This window comes from Castanea sativa, chromosome 1 (assembly GCF_040712315.1).
Source record: "Castanea sativa cultivar Marrone di Chiusa Pesio chromosome 1, ASM4071231v1".
Classification (NCBI taxonomy): Eukaryota; Viridiplantae; Streptophyta; class Magnoliopsida; order Fagales; family Fagaceae; genus Castanea; species Castanea sativa.
In genome coordinates, this window is record NC_134013.1 from 58,635,591 (window position 1) to 58,652,582 (window position 16,992).

At 34.8% G+C, this 16,992-nt stretch overlaps 2 protein-coding genes across 2 annotated transcripts; one reads left to right on the forward strand and one right to left on the reverse strand.

Annotated features, from left to right (window-relative positions):
- Positions 1–51: 51 nt before the first annotated feature.
- On the forward strand, positions 52–8,916 carry LOC142621973 (transcription factor BIM2-like). Its single transcript, XM_075795375.1, has 6 exons — positions 52–601; positions 3,533–3,602; positions 4,452–4,547; positions 6,755–7,188; positions 7,956–8,085; positions 8,490–8,916. Exons 1-6 carry the CDS (start codon positions 282–284, stop codon positions 8,598–8,600), a joined length of 1,161 nt encoding a protein of 386 aa, XP_075651490.1. The 5' UTR covers positions 52–281; the 3' UTR covers positions 8,601–8,916.
- A 3,436-nt stretch (positions 8,917–12,352) lies between these two features.
- LOC142639766 (rhamnogalacturonan I rhamnosyltransferase 1-like) lies at positions 12,353–16,333 on the reverse strand. The gene is made up of 8 exons (XM_075813906.1): positions 15,383–16,333; positions 14,798–14,865; positions 14,588–14,676; positions 14,299–14,464; positions 13,898–14,187; positions 13,604–13,808; positions 13,361–13,518; positions 12,353–12,876 (listed from the first exon to the last, which is right to left on the reverse strand). Exons 1-8 carry the CDS (start codon positions 15,687–15,689, stop codon positions 12,630–12,632), a joined length of 1,530 nt encoding a protein of 509 aa, XP_075670021.1. The 5' UTR covers positions 15,690–16,333; the 3' UTR covers positions 12,353–12,629.
- Positions 16,334–16,992: the final 659 nt, after the last annotated feature.

Genomic DNA, 16,992 nt, shown 5'->3' on the forward strand with positions numbered 1-16,992 from the left:
TGGCGCACATTAGTACCCGACCACTACCGAATACAAAAAACAAGAGGACAACAACATTAAAAAAAAGGAAAAAAAGAAACACAGAACAAATCCAAAAAGGAAAGAAGGAAGCAGATTGAAAATATTATTGTTTAAATACTAATATTCTGTTATTGTTATTGTTATAGTTATAGAATAGTTTTAGGGCTTGGGTTGAGAGACATATAGACAGAGAGACAAAGAAACAGGGCCAAGTGTACATACAATCAATCTTCAATCATATTCATACATTCGTTAGAGAGATGGTTAAGTCAGCAGAGATTCACCAATACGAGCACCGTGATGAGGAATTCGAAGATGATGATGAGGGAGAAGAAGAAGAGGATGAGGAAGACGATGGTGATGGTGATGGTGATGGTGATGGTGATGGTGGAGGCAGAAACAACAACAACAGCAACAGTAACAGCAACAGCTCCTCTTCGCTCCTAAATAGGACTACATCTAGGCCTAGAGTCAGGGTGGGTGGGAAGAGCAGCAGCACCACCCAGAATCAGAGGAGCACTGCCCATCGCTCCAAGCACTCCCAGACTGAGCAGCGAAGGAGAAGCAAGATTAACGAGAGGCATGCCCTTCCCTTCCTTTCCCTTCCCTTCCTTCTTTCTTTCTTTCTATTTTTTTATTTGCTTCTCAATTCACTTGCTTACTCAATTTATGAATTATTCCTTTCTATCATATAACTGTAGTTTTCTAACCAAAATCAAAACACCCATTTTTTAAATAAATAAAAAAACCCCCTTTCCTCCTTGGACAATTGTAGGAAGCATACTAGAAATGAATAAATCTAGGACACACCCAATTTCACATGCTAAATTATGCTAGAGTGGGTGGCTAGGAAGCACTAATACTTCATTTAACGTGTCTTACACGTGTTTAACTGTGTCATACTGGCCGTTTCATGTTATAATTTTCAAAAATTGCTCATGTTGTACCTGTTCATATCCGTGTCTGTGTTCATGCTTCCTAGGTGGGTGATGGATACTTTATCCTATCAACATCTTTTCGACCACTTCAGCAAGTTGTAAAATTGGTTGTGTCCATAGTATTGTTGGAAGAATGGTGATAGTTATGCAATGTGTTTACGGGACACAAACTGCTTCATCAGCTGAAATTGAGTTTCGAAAAAAATGATTTTTTAGTTAAAATTGTGAAATCATGATTTGAAAACACTATTTCACCATTTCACAATTACAACTGAAATCATGTTTTCAAAACTCGATTTCACGGGAGTGTGCAATAGGGAGTGTGTAACAAGATTTAGCCTTGTTGTAAATTTAGGTCACAATTAGCGTGCATTTGGATGAACTTATTTTGACTATTTTATATATTGTGTAAGAGTACAGTTATACCTTAAAAAAGAAGAAGATATTTTAACAAGTTCCACATTCTCTCAAATTTCAGGTGAAAATAAGCTCATCCAAATGAAACTTATGTTATAATTCAACTCCCATGGGCCATAATAATAATAATATTAGTTACCTATTAACTCCACTGGTTCTTCAAGAACGACCTATAACTCAATTTACTTTGATGGGATGAATAGTATTGTTGAGGTCATTGATTCAACACCAGGTGAATGTGTAACTTACCAAAAAAAGGGAAAAGAAAACTCTTTATCCTCAGTTATTTGTTTGTTTAGCCAATAAGGAAACTTGTATTTCTGAAGTGTTAAGTCCTCCAGTGAGTGAAAATGATAGAGTGTGGAATTTAAGATTTTATAAGGAACTCAATTGTATTTCTTTATGTGGACAGTAGCTTATGGCCAGATTCCAACTTTGGATAACCTTAGGTTTCGTGGTCGTTCTTTGGCGAATCGTTGTTGTATGCGTTGTTGTAATGAGGAATCTTTGGATCACTTGCTAATTTTCTGTTCGGTAGCTCATTCTTTGTGGATGTATTTACTTCAGTTGTTCGAGATTGATTGGGTCATGCTAGGTTCAGTTGCAGATTTATTATTTTGTTGCTATTATTGGCTTGGGAAACATAATTTTGATATTTGGAATTTAGTTCCAGGCTGTCTAATGTAGACTATTTGGATTGAACGTAATTGGCGTTCTTTTGAGGATACTGGAAAATCTCTAGCTCAGTTGTTAAATTTATGCCAATGGTCCCTCTTTGATTGGTCTCGATGTTAGGGTCTCTCAGATTATTCCGCTCTTATGGATTTTCTTTTCTCTTAGAATAGTTTAATGACTGTTTGTTATTTTTTGTTTCTTTTTACTGTTTGTTCACTATCGTGAACCTATGTATTTTTCTTACTATTCCTTTTTCAATAATATTTTCTTTCTTACCTATCTAAAAAATAAAAATAAAAAGGAAAAGAAAGAAAACTCTTGTTCTTCTTTTATTTAGTTAATGTGGCTCTGATACAAAGGACCCCTAAAAGTTCTAAATTGGCACTTTTACCCTTCTATAGGCCAAGGATTTAATGGATTTTTTTATTATTTGTAATTAGTAATTTACACATGCTTATAGCGGGTTTTGAACCCATAAAATCACTCCCCACTTCGTTCTTACAAGGGGAGTATGTGCCATTTGAGCCATAATTCAAGGGATTTTATGGAATATATTTGCATTCTCACATGAATGAGTGAATAACAACTTCTTTTCATGGTTATTTTTCTTATATTTTTGGTCTAAGGAAATTGTTGTCATCAATAATGTTATGTTTTAATACGTATCAAAAAAAATAATGTTATGTTTAAAGCTGATTCTTCACGTACTGCAGAGGAAATTTAAGCTTGTGGGAGAGCAGAAAAAGTACAAGTGTCCGTCAAAGTTGCAAAATAATGAAAAAGGAATAAAAAGATAAACAAGTACAAGAGGTGCATGTTTTATGATATGAATTGCTTCTTGACAATGTTTATGACATGTGTGTTCTTTAATATTTTTATGCTAATTCCCCAAGGGAGAGTCCAAAGGGCCCTGCCTTAGTGAGGTTCCACATTATCCAATAAAAAAAAAATTATGTTAGTTACTGAATATTTTTTTTGGGGGGGGGGGGGGGAGGACAAAGTTCCGCTGACTTTTGGGTGTTTATTGTAGCAAAAGAATGTTCAGGATGGTCAAGTGAAAATAATCTAAGATTAAAGGGAGTTGTCTGTAGTTTTTTTTTTAATGAATTTTAGAACTTACTACATTCAAGTTTTTGAAGCTGTCTTTTTCTGATTTCTATGCAAGTTATTTTCTCTTTGATTTCTTAGTGGCAGCCTAAATTTGAATCTCTTGACTAGTTGGTGAAGACACCAAATTGAGTACTTTGTGCTTATTTGATGTCAGAGTGTTGTGCTTCAATTTTTAAATTTAGCATCATTTTGCTTGCTCTCAATCCCTCTTTTACCCTTTCTTGTTCGTATTCACATGACGTGATTGTGTTGTTGATACATGAATATTAATTTTCAATGCAATTTTCCTCCTGTGATATTTTTTGCCATGGAATATTTCCTTCTAATTTATGGCCCTGACAGTATTTCTTTGCTCATTTTTGTTGAGGCAGGTTTCAGATTTTGAGGAATCTCATACCGCAAAATGATCAAAAAAGAGATAAGGCTTCATTCTTGTTGGAGGTATTCCAATTGGTCATGTTTTGATTTTATAATTTTATTTTGGAAATTAGTTCCTATGGCTCAAAATTGACCATGGAAGCACACATACTTTAAATTATCTGCCATTTCTGTATTAGGTAAGTATCAGGTGCTTCTTTAATTTGGTTTTTCTCTCCCTTTCTCTCATTCGCCCCTTTGATAAAAATACTTATTTGTTAATTAGTTTTTACTTTTTATTAATTAGACATATTTTAGACCTTTATCATTTGCTATTTATCTTTAAACTAAAAAAATAACATAATATATATTTAAGATTTATTTATATATTTAATCAATTAAAGTATCTATAAATGAAAGCTTTTAACTTTTTGTTGACTTCTTCTAATAATGTCACATAAGCTTTTGAAAGCCCACTTTTTTCAATGTCACCACTGTAATATATATATATATATATATATATATATATATATATATATATATTATACTGATTAAACTAATTAATTTGGTTTTTAGAATTACAAATAAACAGTGCTAAACTACGTTGCTATGTTAGTTTAAACTAATTAGGTTTCACAATTTTTTTGGATAAAGTAACTGACACTAAGCAAATTCTCATTAAATTAAGTTTGATATTCTCTAAACAAATTTGAATTAAATAAGCTATATTCTTTTACATAAATTCTCTAATTTGACTTTTGTTTTATTAGTACTTATTAATTAAATATTTATGATATATAAAAATTTAATAGTGAATGCACGGGTTAGCAACTAGTTGTTTTTGTATCACCATGTCCATATCGTATCATATGCATACCCTATTTCTGTATCTGTACTTCCTAGAAATTGAACAATTCTCATATTTATATGCAGGTTATAGAGTACGTTCAATTTTTACAGGAGAAGTTAAATACGTATGAAGGAGATTACCGGGGGTGGAGTCCGGAGCCAAAAAAATTGATACCATGGGTAAAATACTGATGCTGGATATGTTTCTCTGTTTTTGCACAATGGCATGTAGTTTTAATTTATAGTGTTGGACTCCTTGTTGCTTTTTGCATGGCACTCTACACTTGTATTCATTTTAGAGCTTTGTGTGTTTGGGCTCCTATGAATGTGTACATTACCTGCATTGAACAATGCAGAACATGGATGGTGTATCAGATACATGTTGAAGATGTTGCTTGTTTGACCTGTGCCAATCAGGTATTTCAACAAATGACAGAGGTCATGGTACTTCTTTGCTAGAAGTCGCAACAGAAACTTAAGTTGTATGTTCCTTTTTTATATGAAAATGAGCAGAGAGGCCACTAGACAGATGTTTTGTTTCATACTAGGGTATGAATAAGAAAATTGGAAAATTTTGAAAATTATCTCTGCCCTTGCACTGAAGCATTTGGAATGCGGATGGATCCTAGCTCTAGACACAAACCTGCAGCTGATGAGTGCTTGTGTAGCAGAGCCTGTGTAAGAGAGGATTGTTTGTTGTGACTGAAAGATGGGCTTCAGGTTTTGTATCTAAGAGAATTTTTTTGATTTCTTATGTGATAAATTTCAACCAGAACCAATTTCCTGCAGTTGCATGCTAACTTCAACTTACATCTAAGTTTTCCAAAATGAATATATTTGTTTTCTAATTCATTTTTCTTGTTATTGGCTATATGCTATTGTTATATGCAGTTTGTAAAGCTGAAGTTTAGATTTAGTCACCTATGCAAATTAACCTACATAGCTTTGTTGATAACTTCGTTTCTGAACTGTTATACCAACATCTATTTTCTTTATTTTAAATGACGCATGCAATTCTTGGTTCATGTGGTCCCAAAGTTTCAGTGCAGGTGTCGACATGTTACAGTCTTTTCTAAGTTTTTGTAATACAAATTGGCTTTCTTCCTGGAAAATTGAGGATGTGGTCCTGGTAATTATTTAGGAAACCAAATTGAAGTTCAAGATCTTGGTGCTGTGGGGATTCGTGCATTTTCTATACATGTAAATTTGCATGTGCATGTGTAGGAAGCACAGGTGCGGATTCGGGTGTGGGTGTGGGTGCGGGTGCGGTGCGGCGACTCGGCAATTTTTGAAAAAGTAGGGTGCGGGGGATACGTTTAGTAATAACTTATTAAATATTTTCTATATATTGCTAAGCATATTTTTTCATATAATGGTAAACATATACCAATTTAAGAGCAATAGTAGATGGAGGGAGTCTAAGGGATAGCTGTGGGTTAGAGAGAGAGAGAGGAGGTGGAGAGAACAAGAGATTCAGAGAGAGTTTGAGATGAGTTTAGGGTTTTTCTCTTTAAACTAGGATGTCAAAACGGTGTGTTTTGAAAATTTTTTTTATTATTTTAAAATTTTTTAAATGCTTATTTCGGCCCATATCGGACTGATTTGGGGCCTGTTTCGGCCCGTTTCGGACTGAATTGGAAAACGGAAAAAAAAAAAAAATCACGGATGCGCGTGCAGCTGTGTCCACAGCTGCACGGTGTGTCCGTGCATATTGGACTCGGATGTGCCGACCCAATCGGCACACCCGTGCTTTCCAGGTGCATATGCATGTTCTTGTTGCTGGTGTGTAACGCATGTTCATACGAATGTCTCTTCCATTTCATCTATTTTTATCTTGTCCGGATCCTCCTTTTCTTCCGAAAAAAGAGAAAGAGAAGGATCTTCTTTGGTGGATTCCTCTTGTTCATGTTTAGTCCCCTTTGTTTCGGAAGTTGTTTCTATTTCTACATCTGTTTCTTCCTCACTTTCTCCCCTTTCTTCTGTTTCTGAGGTTTCTTTCAGTTTCTTAGTAATAATGGGTGACGGTACTCCGCCTAAATAGTACACATAGGTAATAGATAAGAGAATACTAAAGATTCGAGCCATAGAATTTCTCAATTCTGACAGGTGTATGTCTTTATGGATTGGGAACGATGATTGTTTCTTGAGAGCTAATGTGCATTCTTTACTTTTGAGGAAAAGGGGTGTTCCTTTGATTGATGACTTCTGTGTGAATGGAGAATTGGTAGATTGTGCCCAAGATGAAAAAAAATAAAAGCTTTGATTTCTCTGCTAGCGAAGTCATAAAATGCAAAGTGTCAAAAATTATATGAATTTTGAAGCTTGTTGATTCCCATAGTCTGTTCAAAAGAAACATGTTAATGGTTTCTTACTTTTGCTTGCAACAGAGAAATCATCATGGGCCTGCAGAGAGTTTTATGGATCATTCCCAAGTAATAAGGAATGGTTTTGGCCTTGAGAATAATGTTGACCCCCCAGCTATTTTCTCAAATGCACGGAACTCAACGGAATCTGAATTGGCCACGGAAGTGGTTTACAAAGTACTGGATCATCTCGCTGGGTCAACTACTCCACCTGTTCCTTTGAATGTTCAAACGAAGCCAAACATGTTTGATCTTGTTTGTAGGGGTGGTATGCCTACACAGTCTTTGCAGGAATCCATTTCTGATGCTGAAAACCTGCCTTCCGAGCCCCAACCCCAGTGGTGGCATGCTAGACCATATGCAACTGAGTGTGCTGTTCCAAATAATTTGCTGAATGAACGGGAGGAGCTGGCTGTTGATAGTGGATCAGATAGCATCTCAAGTGCCTACTCTCAAGGGTAAGCATCTGCATTTTGTCCCCCCCTGACATTGTTGCACTGATTGCCAAATATAGCTGTTTACCACATTCATTGGCTTGGTATAGATTTACATATATCGGCCAGTGTTACTTGATGCTTGTGTGTTGAGCTGTAATCTGCACTACACGTGTTGTGTAAAAGTATATCCTTATTCAGTTCTTGTGCATCTAAGTCCCACATGTCTAGTAAGTTTGCTTGCTTATATGTGGCAAGTTTGTGTCAAAGGTTTGAAACCCATCTAGTGGGAAATTTGGAATAGAAACCTGCGGTTATCTGAGTAGCAGCTTTTATAAGAAGGGTTTCCATTAGAGAATTTTATGTTAATAAATTATTGGTGATAACCTGGTCAATGAGATTTATTGAATTTCGGGTTTCATTTGCTCCTGAAAGGTCCTTCAGGGATTTGTTTAACATAATTACAGTATGGCTTTGATGTTAGGGCACCTAGAGGACTGGCTGGGTTATTCTTGAAAATTCTAGTAATCTCTGTAATTTCTGGAACTTTGTATTGGTAACGACACTCTGTGGTACTCGCCTTTGATGTTAGTGCATGTACTAACAGGATAGCCCATTGTTATTTTCAACAAGGTATTGTTTTTAATTTCCTGTACTTCTGAACCTTTGTCACCCCCTTTATTTCTGGGACTTTCTATTGTCATGTCAATCTTTGGCTAGGATGCATAATTATGTATGCGTGGAAATGGTATTGTGTCTGCTGTTGCTGAGTGGGATTTGGTGTTGAACAGGATACTGAATTCTCTGACCGGAGCGCTGCAATCTTCTGGGGTCGATTTGTCACAGGCCAGCATTTCAGTACAAGTTAATGTTGGGAAACGTTCAAATAGCGGACCGATTAGCATAGCATCCAATTTGAAGGTTTGATTTATTCTTCAACTCTATTATTGCTACCACCACTGCTTTGAAAAATCCATATGGGGATATTTGTTGTATTGATGCTCATTTTTTCCAAAATGACATTGGTAGGTGACATACTTAAAAAAAAAAAAAAAATATATTATTTATTTATTTAATTTTCTTTTCAATTGGTAAGTTTACACACACACACACCTACTGAATTTTGAATCCACAAACTTACCCTTCACCCATTCTAATGTGGGAGGAAGTGCTATTTGAGCTAGAGCTCATTGGCGACATCATTTTTATTGTGTACCTTTGAGCCTGGATGATGATTTCTTATTTCTTTTCTTTTTCCTAATATCATATGATGAGTTTTTTTTGTGAACAAATATTAATGAAAACAATAACTTCTATTCCTTCAGGATCATGAGAAACAGTCTATGGATGATCAAGTGATGGCTCATACTGGAGTTGGTAGCTGTAGTAATGAGTCTGAACTAGCTCATAAGAGGCTCAGAACAGAAGAAAGCTAGTCTATTATTTTTAATCTCTCTTTCTGATTTATTTTTTTTTTCCTCTTTTTATTTTTTGAGGGGGTTTTTATTTTTTGAGTGGGCCCTGAGAAGTGGGGGTTGGTGCTGGTCATTTTTGCCATGTCATGGTCGGCAGACAAATAGGTCCAGGTCAGTTGTACATGTTAATGCTCTTTGGTTTGACAGGTTGCATGAACCATCTTAGAAAATTATGTCATATATTCTTTTCTTTGTACTTCAAATTCAGATCGATGATTCCATGCAACATATAAATGAGAAGCTGCTTTTAACTTTCAATGCAATTCATTATAACATATATAAACTTGCTTTTCATTTTTCATGTGTTCTTTGGCTCTTTCCTATGTGATGTCAACATGAAATATCTCTTTCATCATCAATTGCTGAAGTATCTCATGCATTTGGTTTGCTTTATTTTTTATTTTTGGATTTTATTTAGCTTCTTTGTATATATTCAGTTATTTAAAGTCTCACAATTTTTATTTTTTATTTTTAAAGGTGTAACTGTACTTTTGTGATTTTGTACTGTTTAAGCAAAAAAACTGAGTTTAGGTGGATTTCTTGGCACAACCGTGTGTGAATCTCACAAGTAAGAAATAATCATGTGGATATTTGGTATCCTTTGGGTTTATGTATATTTGTAGTTAAGGGTGTGTTTGGATACTGCTTATTTTGCTAAAAACTGAAAATTCTGTAGCAAAATAATTTTTAAATGTGTGAATAGTGCTGTGGGGCCTATTTGTAATGAAAGTTTTGTTGAAAAAAGAGGTTTGTGGGTCTGTAAACAGTGCACGGGACCCACTGGACAAGCCACCACAGCCACAGAACATGATTCTCAAAAAAAGAAAAAAAAGAAAAAAAAAAAAGAAGAAAACACATACGCAGGATAGTGCTTTTCAGGACTATCCAAACACACACTATAAAGTCTGATTTTGATGCATGGAATGGAATTGTCTTTATGAAATATTCAGTGTGGGTATTTATATAATAATACAAAATAAAAGCTTTTAAACTTTTGTTTTTAATGCTGTCAAATAAACTTTTAATTTTAAAAGTCTTTATTTTTCTATGTCATCATTTCAATATATATTTTTAATTTAAAAAAAATTATAAATAGTGCTCAATAATGTTCACACCCTGTTTTCTGGACAAAGTAACCTAATATAAATTACATTTTTATTAAATTATATTTTATTTTCTCAAAACACATTCTAATTAATTAGGTAAGTTGTTTTATATAAAGTCTTTAATTTCCCTTTATATTTATGAATACTTTATTATAATTTTTGTATCATATATAATAATAATTTTTTTTTCTGAATTTCTCAGTTCATTGTTTGAGTTAGTGACTAGTCAATCAACATAATGAAAAATAAATTGTCATAGGATGCTATCTGATGAGAAAATTATCCCAAGAAGGTGCTGTACAATACAAGATGGTATGATCGCAGTTTGAATGTATAGAATTAAAGTTGACGGTTGACACAAGCCTTGACATTTACTAGCACGAAATACATGGGAGATGCAAACAGACAAGGCTGGTATGAGTAATTTTTGTACCACACCATAATGCATAACTTCGGCCACAATTTGCCCATATGACAAGTTGTGGTTGGTTGAGGGGTGTCCCCACATGGATCCACCATCACCCTTCACCAACCACAACTTGCCACATGGACAAGTTGTGGCTAAAGTTGTGCATTTTGTTGTGGCACCAGAATTTTTTGGCCGGTATTTACTATTCAACTTCAAAAACTGGCTCACGTGTGTACTGGATGATTCTGGTTTGTCTTCATGAGTTTTTTCCAAGAGCTTTTGACTTCCTCCCTTGATTTTTTTTTTTTTTTTTCAATATAAAGAAATAATGTACAAGCCTTTAGTCAAACTATTTCACTTTCTGTTTATGGGACATCTTATAATTAGATGAATCGATATTGTGAGGGATGGAACTTGGGACGACAAGTCTTTCAAGTCTATCGAGCTCACTACCCACCACTTGGGTGTCCTTGAATGGTTGTTCGTTGAAATTTAAGTGAATGAAAGACATTTTCAATGGATGGAAGGTTGGATAAATGTTGGGAAACTTGGAGAAAACAAAAGTTAAAATCAAATATGTTATTGCTAGCATTTTTCAGTGTCAGTCACATCACTTGTAGTGCAAGAACTAGAAGGCTAAAGTATGTTTGAATTAGCTTATTTTGCTTAAAAAATAAGTTATGTTTAAGAAAAAGTGAGGTTTAAAAAGAAACTAAACCGGGCCAAAACATGATTGATTTGTTTATGACTTTTCTCTGGTTTCTTCCTTTCTCTCTTCTTTGGCTGGAAAATAGAAAAGACCAAGATGTGTGACTTATATAATGTGACTGAGAACAAAAAATTTTAGGTCTTTTTGGTGACGTGACTTCCACTTCACATGTGCTTATAATTTATCCCAAATTGGTCATTAGTTTGAAGATATTGATTAAGAAACATTCATAGGGTAGGCAATCCCAACAGGCTTGATTGTATGCTTATAATTAGCTTTATCTCTGAAGCAATGATTCTTTTCCATGTTGCCAAAAGGCACTTCGAACTTGAATGTCTTATAGGACCGACATATGGATTCCACCAAAAGATAGACAAACATGTGCCCACTATTTTATATACACACACAGATTTTACAATTTTGTATTCTCACTATATTAATATCTAAATTTACTCTATTTTGGTCAAACGCTGGTTTGCCTAGCATTAAAAATTACAATCAAATTGAGGCTTAATCAAAGAGAGGATCTATATTATTTTTATTTTTTAAAATTTTGTTTACACCAATTTCTTTGATGGAACTAATGAGTTCATTGAAACTTTACTCACCACTACTTTGGCACTGATTATGTGGTGTGAAAGCCACCTTTGAAGTGCATGAACAGCAGCCCACCCACTCTCACCTGGGAGTTTTAAGTTGTCAATTGTGTACGACAAAGCTAGAATTCTTGAAGTGGAAGTGTGGAACACTCTTTTTGGATTAGAAATATGCTATCTTGACTCTTGAGTCATCAACAGCTTCCCCCAACTGACATTATTTTTTGTTTGCCTCTCTCTCTCTCTCTCTCTCTCTCTCTCTCTCTCTCTCTGTGGATACATTTATATGCTAAAAACACCTTTAGGATATAATATGAAATGGATTATAAAGAGTAAAACATAATTTTATGTGTTGACCACTATTGAAGCAGAGACCCAGCACTCCTAACTACAACATAAGCGATGGATTAAGATTGCCACAACCAAATATTGAAGGAGGTATCAAATTCCAATCCAAACTACCAACATATATGATGGAATTAGTTTTCCAAACCCCACCATATGAATGTCTTGGAAAGAATGATCAGGAGCAGTAGCCACTTTTCTTTCTGAGAAAGCATATATGCTGACTTTCCAAAGCCAATGTCAGCAAAGATGATGTGGTTGCATGTTCTCTAACCTTTGCCCTGCTTCGTGTCTGTTAGCACATGTTATAGCCTAAATCATGCAACATTTTGAAATATACAAAAAACCAAATGTCTTCTTGCTCTACCACAACCACCCATGTCTGATAGATGGCAAATAATCTCTTTAGTTGTCATGATGCTGCTCATTTTTATTTCATGAGTAGCATTATGCAACTCATATGATAATTAATTCATCCATACTAACAACATAAAAGCTGAAGCTTTTGTTAAAAATTGAAGCTGATAAATGTACATAAACATGATATATTAGGGAAAAGGTAGTAACCGTTCCATTCCAAAAACTTCCCATGTACTCTTTACAATCAATCTGATTTAGTATCAGCTTTAAAAAGGCGGGGACTTCACTCTATACATAAATTTTGATTATTCAAAATTGAAAAAGATTACTAAGATCCTTATTAGCTGATCCAAACTGAATTTCATGAATAGAAGAGAATCCCTTCTTTGTATTTAAATCAGAGTGAAAGAATTAAGAAAACTTTCTGTGATAAGTACAGAAGAATAGGGAAGAAGATGAAGATGATCATGTGCTTCGCAATGGTTCATCTAACAGTTCCAAACACTCGTATGGGTTGGCATAAAAATAATCTTCTTCCTTTGGTTTATCCGGAATGATGACTCGTTTGGTTGGGCTTCCCATCTGGTGTTCATGAGATCTTTTCACATCTAAAGATAAGTCATCCCAGCTCAATGATCGATTGTTGTATCGATCTATCAAACTAACCAGAAGCTTTCTGTCCAATAGAATGGTATCTTTGTGTCCCAAAAACCTGAAGTGAGAATAATTGAGAAAAAAAAAGTATCACCTCAGATAAATTTTTTTTATACTTTTTTGAAAGAGAAAACTAAATTGGTCCATATGAATAATTTGACAATCCAGAAATAAAAAAGAAAAAAAGATCTAGTGGAATTCGACATTATCATGCTCCCCACTCTCTTGAATTGAGTAGTGGACATTCTAAATATTAATTAATGCTTGATACCAAACAGAGTGGTAGTGAATGCTCAGCAAAGCTATCATTGTTAGTAAAGTTCAATTAGGCCTCTTCAATTCATCTATAAGAGAACATGGAAAAATGCAACTCATATACACAAGAAAGTTTATTTGTGTGCAAAAAAGATTTATCAATATCTAATCCAAAGCTAGAATACTCAGTTCTGAATGAACAATAGGTCATTGGGAATATTATACTGGAGAGTGGAGATATCTATAACATGAGAATAATAACCACGTCATTGGAAGCAGAATATTACCTGCGATGGCCTTCAACAACTTTAGCCATGTTTCCATCATATGTAGGAACAAATATATCACTCTCCAGGGAAACAAGATAATCCAACGCTGCCATTTGGGATGAGTGGTTCTTGATAAAACTCAAGTCTGAGGGCTCCAGCAAAGTATCTTTTGTAACCTGTAGCATAAAATTAAAAAACAAATTGTTATGGAATCTCTGAAGTAAAGATATTAGAAGGTTGCTTCCACTGCCTCATACTGACCAAATTGGGAAAAGCTTCTACCAAACTTTGCATCCTCCTTTTCCCACCATATATATTTCCAGCAGCAATATAAATTTGAACATTACGATCAATTCCCAGAGCTTTAAGTACTAATGTGGTTTCCTCAGGTGTCAACGGGCACAAACCCGAGAGCCTTTTCATCTTAGAGTTTATAACTTTGTCCTTCCACCAGGGGTAGTCATATCTAATGAAGTTTGATTTGCCAAAGTTAATTATACATTGATAGTAGAACTTAAAATTTTGGGGGATTTGTAATTATAAAATTAGAGTAACCTCAGTTTTGTGAGTTCTTCCACCTCCATACTATTGCAACCATGTGTGCAGCCAGAGAAAGCAAGCATGTCCATTTCATATCTGAGATGAAGGACCAGGAAAGGTCCCTTCTCCCTCAAAATCCTGACAACTTTTCTACCCAATTCCTCTATCTGGGAAGTAAACCTCAAAGCTTTGAAGTTTACTTCGCAGCGCAACTTCTGAATCTCAAGAGGTAGTCCATTATTAGCCAGTCGAGCATCAGTTCTACTTAAATGTATAACTTTTTTCTTTTTCAGCAGAGGAAGAATCTGTTGGCAGAGACTTTAGAAAATTAGATGCATTGGGGAAAATGAAATACAAACTGTAAAGCAAAATGGTAGCTGATGCAAGCATTACATAATACATATTCATGACCTAACCTCCTTATAGTAGTAGGACATGTTAGACCAACTAACTGGTTGCAATGACTTTAACTTTCCATTTTTAACTCTTCCCTTGAGCCCTGGTGGTAATTCCTTCAATATCTGAACCTCATCTTTCAACGATGTAATGAAATGATCAACATCAAATATGTCATGGAAGTCACTGCCAAATTAAAAAAACATGCTTAGCATTGAGAAGAGTACTAAATCCTAATTGAAAAATATGCATTTATAAAGAAAAAATTTATCACTATCTCAAATAAAGAGTGCAAGAGTGTTAACCTACCTTGAATCAGCCCAAAAAGAGGTCTTATCCAGCTGTGGAACAATAAGTGTCGCATTTAAGTATCTGGCAATTGTAACCATGTCACATATCTGCAGAGAAGATCCAGAAATGAGATACAAACAACGCTGGATACAGTAATTGCCTATAAGATACAACTCAGAGAACAATTCACATTGATACTGATTGCAATCAAAGTGGCAAATAACTCACTGCTGCTCGCATTTGGTTCAGTCCACCATTGCAGGAAACCATAAGAAAACCATTGTTCTTATAAACCCCTGCAAACAAAGCTTATCAAAATATCAAATACAGAACTGACAATTGACACTAAGAAATCTGAAATTTCACCCAAAGAAAAAAAAAAGCCCATAATAGTGAAATTAACAGAGCATGAAAAAATAAAATTATCAACATAATAGCATAAAAGCTGGTTTTTTTTTTTTTTTGGAACTAAATCAACTGAGAATATTTTAAAATTCAGTAGTTTTCTTTTATAAATTTTCCTCCCCGTGAACAACTAACATGCACAAAGGGATATATAGCCTAAAAAAACTGTGGAAAATTTAAAATAAACAGAACAGACTAACATAGTAGGTGCAAGGTCAAATCTCAAGAGAACATGATTGAACTAGGACCATTCCAAATAACAATCATAACACATAACCAAAACAGAGTGTTTAATTCAGCAGCATATTAGAACTTCCGTCCCAAAAGTAAAGAAAGCACAATAACCATTGAAAGAGAGAGAGAGAGAAAGATAACAACTGGGATTATAGTGAGAAGCCCAAAACTCACTCTTTGGTGGGGAAGCAACTTTGGTTAGACGAGAAGGCAATTCAATGCGCAGAGGCAATTCAGAATGACTACGCCAAACCGTTGGCAATCTTGGTCTCCAAACCGTCCCCAATGTCAATATCTGACCAACACAAGCACAAAGCAACGTAAACGACATAACCCGAATCAACCATAGCTTTATTATTCGCCGCCTGAAAACCAGACGACTCTTGGATTTCTCCACCATTACTTCACTTGAAAACATGAACCCCATCTCACAATCCTCCCTATGATCACACTTGCCATCATTCCCCTTCACTCTACACATTGTAACACTATTTCCCTCCAATTCAAATCTCTTAAACTCTCCAATGCTATATACCAACCTTGAATTCAGATTGTATCAACTTTTATTATTGACGCTTAAATTTTTGGTCCAAACTTAAATGTCTTACATAAAAGACAGTGCAAAACCCTGAAAGCAATGATTATTCTAAGCACATAGTAAATGTTATCTTCCTCACATAAATAATGAAACTGCCTTGAAAGTCTAAACCTTCCTCGATTCTTAAAAAGAGAAAAAAACTTTCATCAGCATTAAAAAAAAAAAAAAACCAACCAGACCCAACTCTTATATAACCTTAGAAGCACCTAACTTTGTTACCATCTTATATATATATACACTGTTCCCACCACACTAACCTTAAACCTTAAACACTAAACACCAAAACCAAAACCAACCCCAGAAAAGTAAAAGACAAATGAGTTAGTTTCAACTAAAACTTCACTCTGAGAAAGAGAGAAGATTTATTTGACGGTGGGGCCTCAGACCAGATCTTCAGTGAGACTCAGTGGAGAACTGGGTTGAAGGTTGTTGAAGAAAGATAGAGAAGAAGAAGGTTTTTAAACTAAGAGAAACTGAAACCAAAAAGCCTGAAATGCAGGCGCTAGAAGTGTTTGGTTGCAATCTAGGACTGTTTACAGGAACAGACGTAAAGGTTTTAATCGTACCATATGATAATGATATGATATATGGCAAACTGGCAAAGCATCTTTTATTTATTTATTTATTGATTTTGAGAAGTATTTGTTAAGTTAGGATACCCCAAATACTCATTGATTTGGAAAATCTGACGGGTTATTATTTGGCGGATACCATGATTTTAGGGTATGGTGGGTTTGGCGTTTTGCACCATTCGATTGATGCCCAATTTTAATCTACTAAAAATTTAAAGAAATGCAATAGATTTTTACGGTTTTCCATTAATTTTCTTAGAGCTTCTCATTTCAAGGGTAGGCTGTTGAAGACCCAAGTAGTCCAAAGTCAAGACCGATGGTCCATGTACTTGTAGAATAAATGTGTGTTTGAATACCGCTTATTTTGCTGAAAACTGAAAACAATAAAAAAATATTTTACGGTTACCATTCATTAATGAAATCACTGTGCATTTGCCTAATTGCACTGTTCATGTCCCATAAATAGTGCAAGAAGTGCTGGATTTAAAAAAAAAAAAAAAAAAGGCAAACGCAAACGTAGGAATTATAATTCCTATCCAAATGCGTCCTAAGCAAATTAGCATTGGGTTAAAAAGATTGGCTGCTTAAGTTAGCTAAAATGATTAAATAATTGT